Consider the following 17,937-nt stretch of genomic DNA (forward strand, 5'->3'; position numbering starts at 1 on the left):
CACTACCCCCACCCCCCCTCCCACAAGGGCCATCTGTTACTTGTTCATGCTGTTCTTTTCAGAGTGCTTACCCTTGTTCTGCTATTATCACATCCTGCTTTCGCTCCTTAATGCCAGTATCAGCACTTTTTTTGGCTCTTACCACTACCATTAACACTCCCTTTGTCCTTTTGTTCATGACATCTTTGTCAATCTCTCCTTTGCCCCCACCTATTGCTGGCCTTCTATCCAGCTTCACCCACTCCACCCCCCCTTAAACAGTATAAATTTCATCACATTTCTACTTCTCTGCAGCTCTGAAGAAGTCATACGGATTCGAAACGTCAACTCTTTCTCTTTCCACAGATGCTGTCAGACCTGCTTGAGTTTTTCCAGCATTTTCTGTTTTTGTTTTACTCCAGATGTGGTCTCGCCAATGCCCTGTACAACTGAAGCATAACCTCCCTACCTTTATAATCAATTCTCCTCACAATAAATGATAACATTCTATTAGCTTTCCTAATTACTTGCTGTACCTGCATACTAACCTTTTGAGATGCACCAGGACACCCAGATCCCTCTGAATCTCAGAGCTCTGCAGTCTCTCACCATTTGCCAGATCTTTGCCCACTCACTTAATCTATCTATATCACTTTGTAGCCTCTTTACGTCCTCTTCACAATTTACTTTCTTACCTATCTTTTTGGCCCCAAGCAAATTGAGCAATCATTCCTTCGATCCCTTCATCCAAGGCATCTACATAAATTGTAAAAAGTTGAGACCCCAGCACTGCTCCCTGTGGCACACCACTCATCACATCCTGCAAACCAGAAAAAGGCCAGTTAATGCCAACCCTCTGCTTCCTGTTAACTGGCTAATCCTCACTTGGTTGAGCACAGCCAACCTCACCGTCAGCACAGGAATGGTCCAGATCTTTGCTGGCCAGTTGTGTGACTATTTGCAAAGTCTGTGAGGACCTTGATGTTGGGCATTCCTCCACCAGTCTGCAACCTCTCCCTCTTGTTGTGTGCCAGCTTGTCCTGCATGAATACAGATGGTGTGTATAAGCAGGACGCCTGCCAGGCTAGGTGAGAAGTATGCCTGGCATGTGTGGGTGGCGAGTGGTCCCATGGACGAGATGAGATCAATGAAGGTAAGTGAGAGAGAGAGAGAATGAATGGTGATGGCAGTGAGTGAGATCCCTGTGGATCTGTGATGGGTTTGAGTGAGAGAGAGTTGAGAGTGATGAGAAGAGTGACTTACCTGGCGGAACAGAGAAAGTCATTCATCCTCTTGAGACACTGAGTGGCTGTCCTCTTTTGCAGGCTTTGGCACTGACCATCGCTGCCACCACCTCCCAAGCCAGATTGGTGGTTTTGCTGCCCCACCCCTCCCCAGCCAAAGCAAGGCTAGAAGACATAGGCAGCAGCATGATGGGCCTCCGCGGCGTCCAAAAGGTGTTCCAGGGGCATGTCACTGAATCAAGGGGTTGCAGTCGTCTTGCCTTTCGAGGCCATGTCTTCTGTGCAGCAGTCTTGGGCTGGAAGCACAGAGGTGTGCGCATGGCTGCATTTTAAATATGGCACCCGGCATGAGGGAGTGGCAAGATGACAGCGAATGAGAGGCCACCCGCCAGAGACCTGGCGTGTTTCCCGGGAATGCATGATTAGGACGATACTGTGTGAAAAGCAACATTGCGGCCGGCGGGTAAATCCCGCCCACTACCGCATTGCGTGCAAATCTGGGACAATTCCGCCCTGAATGTCCTGCTACCATCTCCTTAATAATGGATTCTAGCATTTTCTTGATGATAGATATCAGGCTAACTGGCCATTAGTTTCCTGCTGTCCCCCTCTTTTCTTGATAGGAGTATTACGTTTGTAGTTTTCCAATCCGCCGGGACCTTTCGAGAATCTAGGGAACTTTGGAAGAATAGAACCAATGCACCCACTATCTCTGCAGACACTCCTTTTAAGACCCGAGGATGCAGGCATCAGGTCCAGGGGGCTTGTCAGACTTCAGTCCCATTAATTTTCCCAGGACTTTTTCTCTAGTGATCTTGATTGTTTTTAAGATTCCACCCCACCCGCCCCCGTCTCTTTTGCCTCCTGATTTTCTACTATTCTTGGAATGCTTTTTGTGTCTTCTACTATGAAGACAAATATAAAATCCTTGTTCAAAGTCTCTGCCACTTCCTTGTTTCCCATTAGTTTCAGACATTTTCACTAGGATGATATTAGGGGTGAGAAATCATTGCTATGCTGATAGGTTTGTGATACTGGGGCCATTTCACTTGTAGTAGATATGGCCAATGTGAGAATTAAGAGGTTAAACGATAAAGTTTTCCTTTAGTTCTGGAATCAATGAGCCTGAGGAAAAAGATTGGGTGGAATTTCTTTATGTACTTTGATGCCATGAGAAGGGCAGAAACTGGACTGGTAAAACTTAAAGAATATTTGGAAGGGGTGGGCATACAGGCAGCATGGTATAAGAGCCTGGCAAGGAAAGTGAGATTGTAGATAGGGTGATAGTGGATGGGTCAAGGGTTTTTTCAGGAGTTGGGTGAAGACAGTGGTTTGAAAGGGAGAAGGATGTTGCTGAAGGAAAATGTAATATATCAACTGAAAGATGGTACATCTGACAATGCAACCCTCTCAGCCTACATTGTGAGCTCAATTCCAATTCCTCCATGAAGATTTTTATAAAATGTCTCAGACCTTATTTCAATCATAAAATTCAAATTGCAAGGGGAAGCAGAGAATAAATGGACAATTAAACCAGTCGGCATAAAATGAAACCCAACTGTAATGCATTTGCCCAAATATTCAGGAGTGTCTCCTTTTCAAAGGAAGAAAATTCAGGTGGAAAATGAAAACTTCATCTAAGTTTCAAGAACAACAAAATGGGAAGAAACAGCCTCTGAGTTACTCTAGGAACTTGAGTAATGAATATTTCTTGTGTCAGGGATAAACTATCCATTTATTTTAAAAAGTGTCCAAGGTTGTCACAGTAATATCTTTTTAAACATTGTATGTTGTTCACATAATCCAAAAGCCCAGGCTAATGCTCTCAGGACGTGGATTCAAATCCCACCACTACAGCTGGAGAAGTTTGAAATTCAATTAATGAAATCTAGAATATAAAGCTAGTTTCAGTAATGGTGACCATGAAACTATCTATTGTTGTAAAAGCCCATCTGGTTCACTAATGTCCATTAGGGAAGGAAATCTGCCATCCTTACCTGATCTGGCTCCAGGTCCAGAGTAATGTGGTTGACTCTTAACTGCCCTCTGAAATGGCCAAGTAAACCACTAATTTCAAGGGAATTAGGGACGGACAAAAAATGCTGGCCTTGCCTGCGATGCCTCACATCCCATCAAAGAATAAAAAAAGGAGCACTATGTTTCTACATTAAACATTCTTTGCAGGATAATACTTGCACTAGAAATACAGTTCGAGTAAAAGGAATTGCTAGTTGGGATTCAGACACATGAAGGCACAAGACAGTCCTGCTTATTGGCTGTTCTCTTGGTTGGAACTACTCTCCTTACCCACTTACGGGACAGTCAAACTAGCTGGCTTACGCCACCTGGGAAGTGTTTTTGGCATGGGGGTGTGCTGAATGAGCCTCCAAATTGGTACTTCTCCAGTTTCAGACAGTGGCCTAAATATAATTTGCCCCAAGTGGCTTATGTTTACAGTGGGAAGATAGTTCTTGCTTCTAGTTACAAGATAGGTGTCAAGCTGCATACTGGAGAAGATCCTTGTCCTCCAGTAACTACAAAGCATGAGATGGGGCCCAGATATGTGTCACGACAAAGAGCCTCTCCATCGTGGCGAAAATCCCGGAAATGGCCAGAGATTCTAAGCCCCGTCCCTGAACACGGCATTTTCCATTTTTGTGAGGCAGGAGTGGAGTCAAGCCAGGGTTCACGCATGTGCCATTTACAGAGGCAGCTGGTCATTTAAATCAGCAGCTGCCTCCATTGAAGTGGGATTTTGCTGGCCAGAGGTGTGGAACCCAGAGCGTGCAGATTAGACCAGGTAAGAAGAGGTCTGAACTTCGTGGATTCATTTGGATAGCCACAGTACCTCTTTGGGTCTGGTCCCAGGACACCTTTGAGAAAGGGAAGACATCCTTTAGGATTGTTAAAAGTAAACTTGATTGTGCGCAAAAAGTGCATAAACTCATTGGGGCTGTCAAAGGACACCAGGTGAGTTGGCATGGAGGAAGTAAAGGCAACAGTTGGAGGGGCATGGGTTGGCATAGAGGGCTTGAGGTAGCCTAGGTTGGCATAGATGCGGCATGGGAGCATTTGTTGAATGAGGGGGTTGAGGAGTGAGGGCTGTTCTTCACTTTTCTTTTTAATTTAATTTAACATAGCACTGGAGCACAAAGGCAGGCCCTCCTCCCAGCCCCCCTTTGCACCCACTCCAGGGGCGGCAGGCTCGACTTCCAATCCAGCCCCATGCCCGGATTGAAAACCTGACATGCAGGCAGTTATTTTCAACGGTCGGGTTCGCAAAGCCGGGAATTCTTCCTGACCCGGAAGCTAAAATATGGGCCCAAGTCTTCCAGAACTGCGAGATCAATCATTTTCCTGTGATTTCCCAGGTTGCTAATCATAATGGTTGAAGGCAGGGGTTTGACCATAATATATGCTTAACAGTGCCTTTCTGACTACAACCCCTCCAGTAATCATCCAGTATGCAGAAGTGAAATTTGCAATTTGTACAGTAAGTGGAATGTATGACGTATGATCCTGAGCTGAAGGGCATGCAATTTGCTGAAAAAGGTGATGCTGAGATGCTATTACTGCAGTTTGGTCCTTATAAACGCACACATCAAAACAACCTGAATGCAGGTTACAAGGCTTTTTCCAGAAGACAAAGTCACTCTAAAATAATCATGCAGTTTTGACAAATCGTTCAAATAAAATTGATTCAAGGTAAAACTGTAGGGTATCAACTCTTGTAAGACACACAAACACTATACTGTTGAATAAATGAAATGAAAATTATATGATAAATGAATCAACAATCCAACCAATATGAATAAACTGGACTAATTCTTAAGAACTAACCTACTTGAAAAAATGTTTACTCTTTGCATAAAAATTTAAATGCATAGAACAGTGCAGAATCATGGCTGTATAAGTTGAATTACTCACTCACCAGAAAAGGAAGAGGCCTAGCTCAATTACTTTAATTTTTTTTCATTTCGGTTATAACTTTCAAAAGTGTGTACTATGTTTTCGGATTTGAGAAAACATAGATACTGTAGTGGAAAAACTTTCCATCGGAGTACCTGAGACAAAACGGTCTATCCGAGGAGTGTATTCATATTTTGTGGCAACAGAAGAACTTGGCTCAGTAAAAGGATTGAAATGATCTGGAGAATCAAGAAATTGCATGTGTTCATAGATTCAAATTCTTGAAATACTGAAATAAGTTTCAATAATTAAGCAAATTTTAACTGGTCCTGGTAGAAAATATAACTAAATAGTTAGGATTTTACCAAACATTTCATGGTTATGCGTCCTAGAAGTAAAGGTCACACCATCTGAGAAGGCGACAGTGGTATTTAGAGCTTCATCAGCTTTCGTAAGAAAAGGATTTAAGCTTGGAATGGCTTCATCACCAGCACCAGAAGAGGAGAAAGGATCTATAAACAGCAACAGTAAAGAAAGCAGAAACAAAACAAGGAAAAGCAAAGAAACAATCAGGTCACAAGACAGAAAAACAACTTAGTCAAGGGACATATATTCAATGTGTGATGAGTTCAAACAGTTTATTGCTGATGTGAAACCTTGTCCTTGCTGAATTTGTGGAACTATCTGCCATTACTTGAATATTTCAGTGTCAAATTTCTTTCCCATTTTCATCAGTTCAATGAATGAGTCTTACTTTATCCAGCCTGGTCAGTAAAGCTTACTGCATACTGCATCCCCTCTAATTGGAGGTTTCAAATTATTCATGCAAATCGTATCTTTTAAGATTGTTTTATGCAATATTCAAACATGCAAACATTCACATAAATGCTGGAAGTTGCTATGTTTACAGTTCCTTATACTAGTTTCATCACCATGCATGACCAGCAATAGGAATTCCTAAACCTCACACAAAGACCATTGGGATAAACACATTTGGATCAATTGCAGTCCTCCCTTGACAAAGAATTATGCTATAAGAAAGAAGCTCCCCTATCCAAAAATCAATTCACACTTGGGGAAAGATTATAGAAGCAACAGTTATTCTCCTTTCTCTTTCTTCTTACACAGGAGGGAAGGAGAGAATAGAGTGGAGGAAAAAACAGGCACCATGTAAAAATAAAGTGACTGCAAACAAGTACATGAATGACTTTGGCTCTGAAAAAAGAGCTTGAAACATGCAGCTCCTTCATCTAACCACACACATAATTCAACCTGCCAGACAAGTCCATCAACTTTGGATAGGGGTTGATGACATATCATGATATGCATAAATTTCAGTGCAACTGCCTCAGCATTAGTTGTTAAATTAAAACAAATAGCCTCACTCTATATATTTCTGGAGTCTCATTGAGATCAAGCAGCAAAATTCAGAAAGCTACCTGACTGTGCTATAAAAGGACTTTCACATTGAATCGACATAGTCATAATCCTAGTAACCCATGCATAGTAAACTATTTGCAAATGTTGTATGATACATAAATCAACTCAATTGATCTGTTATTTGCCAATAACAAATCAAACATCTCTCAGCACTTAACCAACATCTCTGATAATCATATGTCAAAGGAAACGTTCCCTTCTTATCACGAAAAGTGTAGTGAAGTGTCCTTATTTCAGAACTAACGTTTTCTCCAGTAATCGGGCCACTTTATACTAAACCAACAGGAATTTTAGACATTTAGGTTCTCCCTGTGTCCCCAACCCCATTAAATCTCTCAATATATATTATTTTAAATCAGATTGCTGGAGTCTGACACATAGTGCAGTCAGCCAAGCTTTTATGGAAAAGCTTTACTCATTTTAATTGCAATACATTCAAAATATTTAATTTGATGCATATCAAGCAAAATGTGCTAAATGTAAAATATGCTGAATTAATTCTTGTTCAAATGCCCAGCTGCATTCTGCAGTCAAGGCTAAACCACAGCATCTGGGTGATCATTCACCAAAAACAGAAGCTAGCTTTATAAATGAATCATGAATAGTGAAATGATGAGACCAGCCATTGTACTGTTTAATTACACACACACTAGCATTTATTTTCCAAGCCTCCAACTTGACTTGGCATTCCACTTGTGTTGGTATTCTTTGAACACAATCCAGTTTTTGATGTTTCCACTGTTTTCTATTAAAGATCAACTTACAAAAAGATTTTGAAAATGTCACAAATATAGCTACAGCTGCAAATGTCTAAATGATAATTGCCATATGATTGTATAATATGGAACGGAATTCTCATGACTAGCTGACATGATTTGTGCAGAAATAATATCCATCACCAACACTTAAACTAGACTAACAAGAATATAGGGTATGGTATGACCAGATTACTGCACGTTTGCTTTTCCCATTTTGGCTTCTCAAAGAATATTGGCTTCTTGAAAATTGGGCACATCAAGTTTGATTCAATTGCTAATTTAATCATCTATTAAAATGTTTCATCTTGAATAGATTACCTATAACCTATAACTTGTACTTACAGATGTTAAATCATAGCCAATCTTCCAATTTTCTCAGACAGTGGGTGTTGGTAATGATTCTGCTGTTACCTCCTCTGGCCCCATCTGGTGTTTCTTTACTGATCCCAATACCAACTCCTTGTTCTTTGAACCATCATCCCTTTGGGCCATTAATCACTCCTGCTTTCCACCCCATCACAGATCCTCCTGTTGGTTCTTTCCCCTACCCACCCCTTTTTTATTCTCTAAGTCATCAACATGAAACATTAACTGCTACTCTCTCCACAGATGCTACCTTACCTGATAGAGTTTTGAACATTTTCTGTCTGCTAATATGTTTCTCAAGTGCACATCATTCCATACTCGAGAGGGAGGTCAGGTTTCCTACAATAATGCTTCTTAAATGTATCACTAGGATGTACAGTATGTTTTGGCATAATTTGTCCTAAGTGTTCCTTGCTGTGTGGTAAGACTGAAGTTTTGCTCAGCACCATGACTCCGAGGCAAAAGCATGGTTGAAAACTATTATGGTCCATCAAAATAATGCCAACAAGATACCAATTTTGTGTACGGCTTGCACCCAAAAAGCTACCAGCCTGCTAAATCACACCAACAGGCAACTTTAATATTATAAAAGCTAAAACTGAAGATGGGTGCTCAATGATCATCTCAACAAAATAAATCTGGACTGTGAACAGAATTGATAGCAAATGCTATAATGCTATACTGAATCTTGACCAAATTACAACCAGTGATATAAACTGTACTGGCTGCTCAAAAATATCGATACACAGTTGTTCAAAATGTAAAGTGACACTGCAGCTGACAGTCCAAATGATCCTTAAATCTCCTTCTTTCCGTAGGCTTGGAAAAAGGATTTTCAGAACTAATCTGGGGAATTGGTTAAATTTAGAGAATATTAAACAGACTTTAGGACTTATAAAAATCTTGAACAAATATGGCTTTCGAAAAAGTATTTAAAATTCAAACTTGCTATACATCTTTGACTATATCAATTAAAAAAAATACTAGCAAGGATTTTTTCCAAAATGTTTTAACCATTATCCTAGACAAGCGGGGAGTAAATCTTTCCAACCAGGCAGGCAGACTGGAATGCCATGATCTTCACTTTATTGTTTACTACATAGACACATTTATTAACATTTGCTTCCTTTCATTGGAAGGTCACTGCAGTTTCCCATAGAAATTATCTGCACAAAATATCAAAATTTAAAATATTTTAAACACTCACAGTAACTAGTTTGCCCTGCTTTATCATCCAAAAATGAGTGGGCAGCAAAAATACACTAAGTAAAATACTTGCATCACTTAATAGATTATGGATGGGCACATTTTTAAAAGGGTTTTTTAAATAAAAGATAGCCTCATTCCTCCTAAGATTAATCACTTAATCAATTACATTGACCCTGGCTACAATTTATTTTTGAGAGCTTCATCTCACTACTGAAATCAGAAATATTTGAACATGCTCACACTGGGTGAACAATTATTTTAAAATGTTATTTTTACAACTGCCATTTTAAAAATATATTTAATTTAAACTTTTCTAAGATTACCACTATGGTATCTGGACGACAAACATTAACAACAGCGTGCAACTGGTACAGCACAAAAATAAATGGTCTATATTTAAAAAATAACGTGCATTTATATCATACTCTTCAATTTGTTAGGATGTTGCACAGCATTGCAACCAATTACCTCTAAGTGTCAGCATAGCTGTTACATAGACAAATACAGCAGTCAAGTTGTGCACATCATGAATTCCACAAACAGCAAATGATATGAATGCACCATTGACCATGCCCCCTGCAGAATTCTCTGCCTTATTCTGCAACCCCAAATTACGCCACAAGAGTTTGCGTATCCATCTGAGTATCCAAAAGTTAGAACCCTCAACAATGCAGAATTCCCTCAGAACTGTACTGTAGGATCAGGCTAGTTCATGTCAAGTTCTGGTGACAGGTTTGAACCAATAATTTTTATATAACAGGTTTTGTGACTACTATAATGTCACACCCCTCAAAGGCCTCATGTTTCTGTACTTCAAAAAATTGAGATTGACTCAAATAGCTATCTATTAAGTTTGGTTCACCAATGAAAAGCCCATTCCATCCACTGGAGAGATGAGAAAAACTACCAATCGCATTCAACAATTAAAGTAAAGTCACGTTCCAAAGCACGACAAAAACATAACAACTGGAAATTTGACAGAGAATGGAGACAGAATGACAGAAATATTGGGAGAGCATCCCACACTTTGGGGCCAACTGACTCAAGGTGAAGTGGAATTAAAGGAGGCCAAAATCAAAAGAGCAGCAGGAGCATGCAAGGACACAGGAATGAAGGTCTTTGTGATGAGGAGGAATATCAGGTCAAAGTTCAGTTTGGGGTTAAACAGCTCAGTGAGGTTGCAAATAATCTAGCTTATTTTAAGAAAGTTACCAGGGCCGTGAAGGTAGTTAGTCACAATAGCGGGGATTTTGTGGCCAGAGCCAAAGTCAATGGTTTCAATCTCCCCAAGGTTCAACTGCAGGAAATTACAGATTATCCAACACTGGATGTCAAATATACAGTCTAGCAACTCAAAAGGCAGTTGAAAGGCCAAGAGAGGTAGTGCCATCAGCATACATATGGAAGCTACCACAAATTTAGAGACCATATATACACATTTTCCCAAGTTTTAGACCCTTAAAAGCAGGTGAATTCGGGTCAAGTGTGAAGTTAAAATTTAAAAAATTTAAAACTCAACTCCAACCACTTTAAATCAAATCACTCTCAGGAGGTGGATTGATAATAGCTAAGGAGACTGCACGGTTCTACCAAATAATGTTGGTTGGGTTTTCCTGGCCTCAGGAAGCTTGGCAAGAAAAAAATAAGACCACCTGGATCCACAAGGTAAGTGCCCTTACAGCACTGCTTGTGGGCCTGGAAGAGCCAGGGGTTTTACCTCCCAGCCCAATAATTTACTCTGTAAACCCACCATGATCCCATCTGCTAACCCACCATCTGCTCACTTCCTTGCCCCCACTGCCACGACAACCAGTGAGGGCTCCAGCCCCAACCTCTTTCCTTCCCCTCTCCAACCCGCCAGTCTCTCCTTGCTCTTCTGCTGCAGGCTCTCTCAACAAACAGGCAGCCAGCTGATCAGACTGGGAGTCAAGCAGGAAACCTGAAGAAAATAATGTACAAGTCCAGCTTTTAACCGTAGGATGTTCAGAGAACCAGTGCTTCTGGTTTCCCGTTCATAACTCCCCCACTCAAGCATCCCCCCATCCAATCAGAGCACGTGGCCTCGTAAAAAATCTAAATGAGAAAAAGATGTTGAAAAATAGGTAAAGCACTAAATCTTCTGCTTAAAAATGGCATTTAAGAAGTACCAGATTGCAAGTGTCTGAAATATTGCACTTGTTCAGTCTTGTTTTAGATGTTTGTCTCGTTATAATGCTCTTTGAAGTAGTAATCGAATACAAAATCTGCATTCCTTACCATTATTGCATAATAAGGCTGTATAGGTTTTCTTCATAAAAGTGATTTTTAATTGATTTAAACTAGTTTCAATTTCAAGCATAGCAATTTTTAGATCTTTCATGCATTTTGATCAATTAATCAAATTATCTGAATATACACCTGAAATTTAGCAAAAGTTTTGTAAATGTCAAATAAAGTTTTTTTTTGCCACTTAAAAGATTTTTCTAGGCACCTTACCTCCCCATGTATTAGCTGCCGGGGGTACCGTTGAGATAGTTTGCATGGATGGCTGAAATGTTGGCTGAAGATCAAGCAAGTCATTTGGCACTTTGGAAGTGCTGCAGGGAAAAAATTCAAACAGCCTTGTACTCCAAACCAAGTGAACACAATGTGAAGCATTTAAAATCTATTTAGCATCATATTGGGTTCCTCAAAAATATTCCAGCAAGGTAAAATCAACCATTTTAAGTTCAAGTATGGCTAGAAAATTAGCTTCTAAACAAGTAAAAGGGCAATCACTAAGAACTCTGCAGAGTTGAAAGGGATTTCAAGACAGGTGCTCCCATTCTGTAAAGATTCATAAAGGAAGGCTACCCCAAGAACAGAATAGGATGAGAGGTCCATTCTCCTCACTGTCAGCCCTAGGTTCTCTTTTTCTCTTTATTCAAAGAAATCAATTACCCGCTGGAGAAACTTCATGTGAATTTATGCGAGTGGAAAAGCAGTCTTGGACAACTGCATCATGTCAGACCCACTTGAATGAGGAAGCTAACCAGCCTGCCTGTCGCTGATTAGCTATCATTTAGACAGGTGATGACTTGCAATCAATCCACACCCAGATGCCAATCTCAAATGAAAACAAGTTTATAATGTAGTTGCAGCTGGGATTAAGGAAAGTAAAGATGCCAGAATCAATGGACTATATGTAAACCAGAATGCATTGCAGGAGCAAATGCTTTCCAGCCAGGAAATATGAAAATGCATTTAAATTATACAAAAATTCGCCCCTGTGTAATCATGTTTTAAAAAACATTTTCCCCGTCATCTTTACTCTCCTTCTCCTAAAGGCCTTGAAATCTTTCCGAGGTCCAGTTTCATTATTGTCAGTTTCCCTGGTATCTTGATCAAGAGGATGTTTCTCATTTGAGTTCTTGTCACAAGGGAGTGGGTTTTAATACAGATTTCATCCTTGTCCGATGGCACAGATGAAGTTCCATTAAGGATCATGGAATTTTGATGGTATCAATTCTCTCCCATTGCTAATCAAGAGGCACTGACCCCAAATACAGTGCTCATACACCAGTCTAATCAGAAATCATTTAAATATTAGGGGATTGAATGTCAAACTTTCCTGATCTGTATGACTCAGCTATACATTGGAAAAGCTGGTTTTGCCTTCTTTAAAATGCTTTGAGGGATGGGGTGGAGGAGGAAGGTAGTGCAGATTGAAAGCATCTCCCATGCTCCCCATGATAAACACTCCTCACTGCAAAGCTGACCTGTCACCAGGCTTACTTAGCATTTCATCAATATACTTTGAAACAAAGACTTGTACTTCATGGCTACCGGAGGTCTCAAAGTGCTTTACAGCCAATGAAGCATTTTTGTCACTGTTGTAATGTAGGAAATCCAGCAGGCAATTTGCACACAGCAAGTTCCCACAAAGAGCAATATGATAATGATCAAGTAATAATATGTCTGAGAGATCCTGATTGAGAGATAAATATTCACTTCAACCGTTTTGCTTTAAGATTGCGCCAACACACTTCTGGTGCAATTACTTTTACTTGAACCATCTCAAACTGGTTTTACAACAAATGAAGTACATTTGCAATTGCACTGAAATGCTAGAAACTTAATAACTTGAAAAATAATCGTTATCATATTAGTATCAATATTATCAGTTTCTGTTCACAAATATTAATGATTAATATTAATGTGCATTATTCAAATCACTCAGACATTATTTACCATAGCTCCATGATCAGTCCAACAGACAGAGGGTTAAAGTATTTGAACTTTTCGGAAACTGGCTTTTATCCAATTTCATTAAGAAATTTATTTGAAAAATTCTTTTTTCCCCCCAAGCTCCTGACATGCATCACAATCCCGAGTCCTACTGGAACTTAATTTGTGTTATCGGTTAAGGACAGTCTCAGGTTTTGTAGTGAAACCCACTCCCTCATGGTCAAATTCAGTAGACGGCTGAAAAGCACAAGTACGATGATTATGCTGCCAAAAACAGCTGAAAAGCTTATACCTGTTGGAAGAACCAGGTGTTGAGAAGAGGTCTATGGCTGCAGTCGTGCTGATACTCCCACCCGAGGTAGAACTGGGTGATGCTGCAGTTGTCACAGAAGATGGATAGGGTTTTTTTGCAAGTTCCCTCAAGCGCTGTTCCTGTTAGGAATCAATTCGAACTATTTAACAGACAGGAAAAACAGTTTTACCTGGTCACAAACAAACCAAATATACCAGATGCTCAATCTAACATTTAAAATTTATTGAGCAACTAACTGGGGGATCATTTTTAATCAGCTAAAATTGAATTAACATATATTTGAGGGAGGGGGCTGTAGTTCTTTTAAAATTTTCATAACATTCAAAAAACATTAAATATTACACTTCATCTTTTTTTTGTTATGATACTTTACAATGCATAAAAGTAAAAAATGCAGGAAACTCAGGAAAGTGAGCTCCAAGTAGTATTGTTGTGATCCCAGCTGAGCTTACCCCTAGACAAGTCTGATCCCAGAGTGGAACCCAGCTTGATAGATCCTAGCTTTTATTTGTTTGTTTAGCTACATGGGAAGTAGCTGCTGAACAGAGTCACCGGAGTCAGCTAATGAACTTTTAACAAAAGAATAAAACATTTATTAAACAAGAAAAGATTAGCTATATTACAATACTCCTTCACCCACAACTATTCCTTTACAGATATATACAGATTTGCAAGGATAACACAAGTCACAAAAGCTATCTTATACTTTAATGTCCACAGTAAGTACACAGTCCATGAAAACCTACGGCACCCTGTGGTCAGACACACCACATTCAAAAACCAAGTGACAGATGCCACCTCAACCAGATGCTAAGGATCTTTCCTCAACTCCCCCCTCAGATGCTTGTCACACCATGAGCCAACCAGTCTCACTACACTCCATCTTTCATACGAGGGTTTCCAATCTCCACTCTCAAAGACCTTGCCTTAGAATCTTCTCCTAAACCGTGCTCTCTCTCAGATGTCTTCCTCAAGGGTTCACCTCCAGCGTTTCAAACTCTCCTTCTGATGTTCATCTTCCCTCAGTCACCACATGCATTCAAGCTGTCTTACACGCACTCTCTCTCACTGACTCAGCCGTCAACAGTGCCACCACTGCTTCACATACCCATAGCAAAGGGTTTCAGACCTTCAGTTGACTCTCTGGTCCTTCTTGCCTCTTGCAGGCTGATCTCACTTTAAATCTGCTTTCTGCAACTTGAAGCCTTTCTCTGCCCTTTACTCTTAACTTTACTCTACAGGACCTTTTCCAAGTTCCTATCTTTCCTTTGACTAGGTGGTCTTCTTGGGGCATTCTCCTGTTTCTGTCCCATTCCTTTGGCCTAGGGACCTTTTGGTTCTTTTGGGAAATCTACAACTCCCTCTCCCAGTGTCCAGTCTCTCTGGAGTCCTGGCTTCAAACTGAAACTTAAAACTGCTGTTTCTTTAGTTTTTGTGTCTGTGGGAGCGACCTGCCTCTCTGGACCCTTGTTGCTAAGCAACAGTCTAATTCTTCTACCCTTGTGTTTGCTTAACTTAAGTCGTAAACTCTCATTAGAAATGCAAGTAACTTTTTAAAGTGAAACTAAAACTCCATTTGACCTTTCTTAACACAGATACAGAAATAGAAATCAAAGTTTAAACATTAAAGCTAAAACTCATTCCTAACACCCACAAATACCAATATAACTTACTTAAACGGTCTCTATTTTCCAACGTACAGTCTGTGACCTGGATAGGTAAGAATGGAACCAAACTGAAGCAATCCTACTGAGGTAGGAAAGAATAAAGCCGAGAGGAGGACAGTGTGCAAAGAAGTCAAGAAGGATGAAGAGCTAATGCATTGCAGTCGCAATCACAAAGGATACAATTTGCAACTCGATTAGGGTCATTTCAATGCTATGACAGGAACAGAAGCCTGTTTGAAAGATAGGCAAGGGTTCGGGAGGAGACAACATATTCAGAGAACAGTGACAGGGAGGCTGGTGTTGCAGCAGTAGTTTGCAAAAAAAAAAAGGGAAGGGTTAAGGGTGGGCATTTTGGGGAGGGTGGCACTGATAGTGGATTTGAAAGGAAAGATGACTAACTGAGGTGCAAATCACTTAAAATGGCATACTTTTATGTGCAAAGAAGGGAAGAAGGAATGTTCAGTGGTCAGCAGTTTAGTAGGAATGGAGTCAAGGGAGTAGCAATGGATTTCATCAAGAAGATACATTTGGAGAGGATATAAGGAGAGATGGGAGTGAAGCCAGAGAAAAATGTGGGTTCGGGGAGAAGGCAAAAATCAGCATATGGAATTGAATAGATTGTTTAAGTAAAGATGCATTACAGTTTATCAAAATATGTCAATATTCTAACAAGAGAACAAGCCACAGGTAACATGGCCTTCTACTTTTAATTTTGGTCTTGGAAGCAGGTTGGGGAATTGGAAGCAGGTTGGGGAAGGTGAAGGAAGGAAAACAAACAACACAATACCTTCAGTGCTTTCAACCGGGCCTGCTCCTCCTCCAAAGCAGCTTGTTTTTCTCTTTCGTCCACTCTACTAAGTGACATGCCAGTGTTAGAAAGTGATGAGACTGCATTTGAAAGGGTGCTAGCCCTGGAAAAAAAAAGAAATAGGTATTAAACCTGACCTGCAAATGAACAATTTAAAATATTTTGGTTTTCTAAAAAAGCACGGCAGTGACAGCCCATGAGGATTTAGCAAACCCCCACGAGTACTTTCATAACTTTTACAACGAACTGTTTGCCTTTTGGGACTGAATCCTTCAAATTCTATTTCTAGGCAAGTTTTTAAAAAGTAGTGACCTATAAGAGATCAGTTTTAGCTTCACAGAACACAAAATAAGAGCCAAAGCCAAAGACTCATTATATAAATGTATCGAAGATAATTTGTTAAATTATCTTACGAAAGGTTCTCCCCACTCCATTAAAATGGGATTAAGAAAGTTAGAGAATTGCTTTCAAAACCCACAAGGAGACATTAATTTAATAGGTGCCCATACACTGGGTGATGCATGCAGCTGGCAGCCCATTTTTTTCCATTCTCCATACGTGCAATTATGGTTCCTTCCTCACTTTTCAATATTCCTGAGAGTCTCTCTAAGAAATATGGCTGTTGCTGTTACAGCAGGTTAGAGGTTAGATTCTCCGACATGTGGCTCACCTCCTCACTCCCCAAAGCTTCTCCACCATCTACATGACACAAGTCAAGAATGTGATGGAATTCTCTCCACTTGCCTGGATAAGTGCAGCTCCAACAACATTCAAGAAGCTTAATGCTATCCAAGACAAAGAAGTCTGCTTGATCAGCAGCCCATCTACACCCTTAAACATCCACTGCTTCCACCATCAATGCACCGTATCTGGTGTGTTCCATCTACAACAAGTGCTGCAACAGTCCAGGGCTTCTTCAACAGCATCTCACAAACTTGCATCTCCATCACCAAGATGGACAAGGAAAGCAAATATTTGGGAGCACAATCACCCCCAAGCTTCGCTCCAAGTCACACACCATCCTGACTTGGGCATATATCATTGTTGTTTCCTGATTACTGGGTGAAAATTATGAAAACTCCTTATAATGCCTTCATCACCTGGCCTGCAGTTGTTCAAGAAGGCAAACCAACATCACCTTCCCAAAGGCAACTAATGATGGGCAAAAACTGCTGGCCTTGCTAGCAATGCTTATATCTAGAGAACAAGAAAAGTGAAAGAGAGCAAGTCAATTTGAGGATAATGGGTTATGAAGTAGTCCTGCTTTGAAAAGTATCCTCAGAGACTTTCTCACTGGTTGTAGAGATTCAACGAAGGACTCTGAAGCATGCTAAAGTTTACATATATGGATGCAACCTCCAAATTGCTACTGTAATTTTTTTAAAAAGCATCGAGTAGTAAGGAGAAACCAAGTGAAGAAAGTGGGACACTGGTAAGGGAAAGACCATAGATATGAAGCGAGGGAAAGCAGAAGTAAAAATGAACATTTGTCAAATATTTTTCACAATTGATTAAATCCCATGGTTCAAGTGGCCTCCAATTACTGTGTCACCTAGGTAAACTTCAGGCAAAATTGGCATATAGGCAAATTACATCCAATTATTATTAATTCAGACATGTACTTCAAAAAGAAGTTTAGCAATCCCGGTGTGATGGAAAAGAAATGAAAAGATACACATTGAAAATGAAAATCATTAAAACAAAAAAAAAGGAATGAGTTGCCCTTCAGTGCCCTTAGCCTACTATAACATCTGACATCTTACAATAGATTTACAATAAAACGTCCCTTGGTATTTTACAACAAAGTTACAAAGCAGGGTTTAACATTGAGCCACGAAGTATTTGGGTAGATGGGCAAAGGCTTGATCGAAGAGGTAACTTTTGATGAATGACTTGAGGAGAGGCGTGAAACAGCGGGGAGATTTAGGGAACGGATGACAGAGTTTAGAGCTGTGGCAATGGTGGCACAATTAAAATTGGGATGTGTAAGAGATCAGAATTAGATGAATGCAGGTATCGGAGGAGATTAGGAAAGTTA

General features: G+C 40.2%; 1 protein-coding gene across 14 annotated transcripts in view; it reads right to left on the bottom strand.

The window, feature by feature from the left end:
* picalma (phosphatidylinositol binding clathrin assembly protein a) overlaps positions 1–17,937 on the bottom strand; it is a 142,019-nt gene that overhangs the window by 43,894 nt on the left and 80,188 nt on the right. For 8 of the 14 annotated variants that reach the window (XM_078545726.1, XM_078545721.1, XM_078545725.1 and 5 more), the window contains exons 10-14: positions 15,879–16,002; positions 13,404–13,543; positions 11,381–11,481; positions 5,498–5,644; positions 5,288–5,371 (exon numbers count right to left, since the gene is read on the bottom strand). In XM_078545726.1, coding sequence (XP_078401852.1) covers positions 5,288–5,371; positions 5,498–5,644; positions 11,381–11,481; positions 13,404–13,543; positions 15,879–16,002 — 596 coding nt within the window. The remainder of the gene's footprint in view (positions 1–5,287; positions 5,372–5,497; positions 5,645–11,380; positions 11,482–13,403; positions 13,544–15,878; positions 16,003–17,937) is intronic. The other 6 variants (XM_078545732.1, XM_078545731.1, XM_078545730.1 and 3 more) reach the window with 2 other exon arrangements.

This window comes from Cetorhinus maximus, chromosome 7 (genome assembly GCF_964194155.1).
Source record: "Cetorhinus maximus chromosome 7, sCetMax3.hap1.1, whole genome shotgun sequence".
Lineage (NCBI taxonomy): Eukaryota > Metazoa > Chordata > Chondrichthyes > Lamniformes > Cetorhinidae > Cetorhinus > Cetorhinus maximus.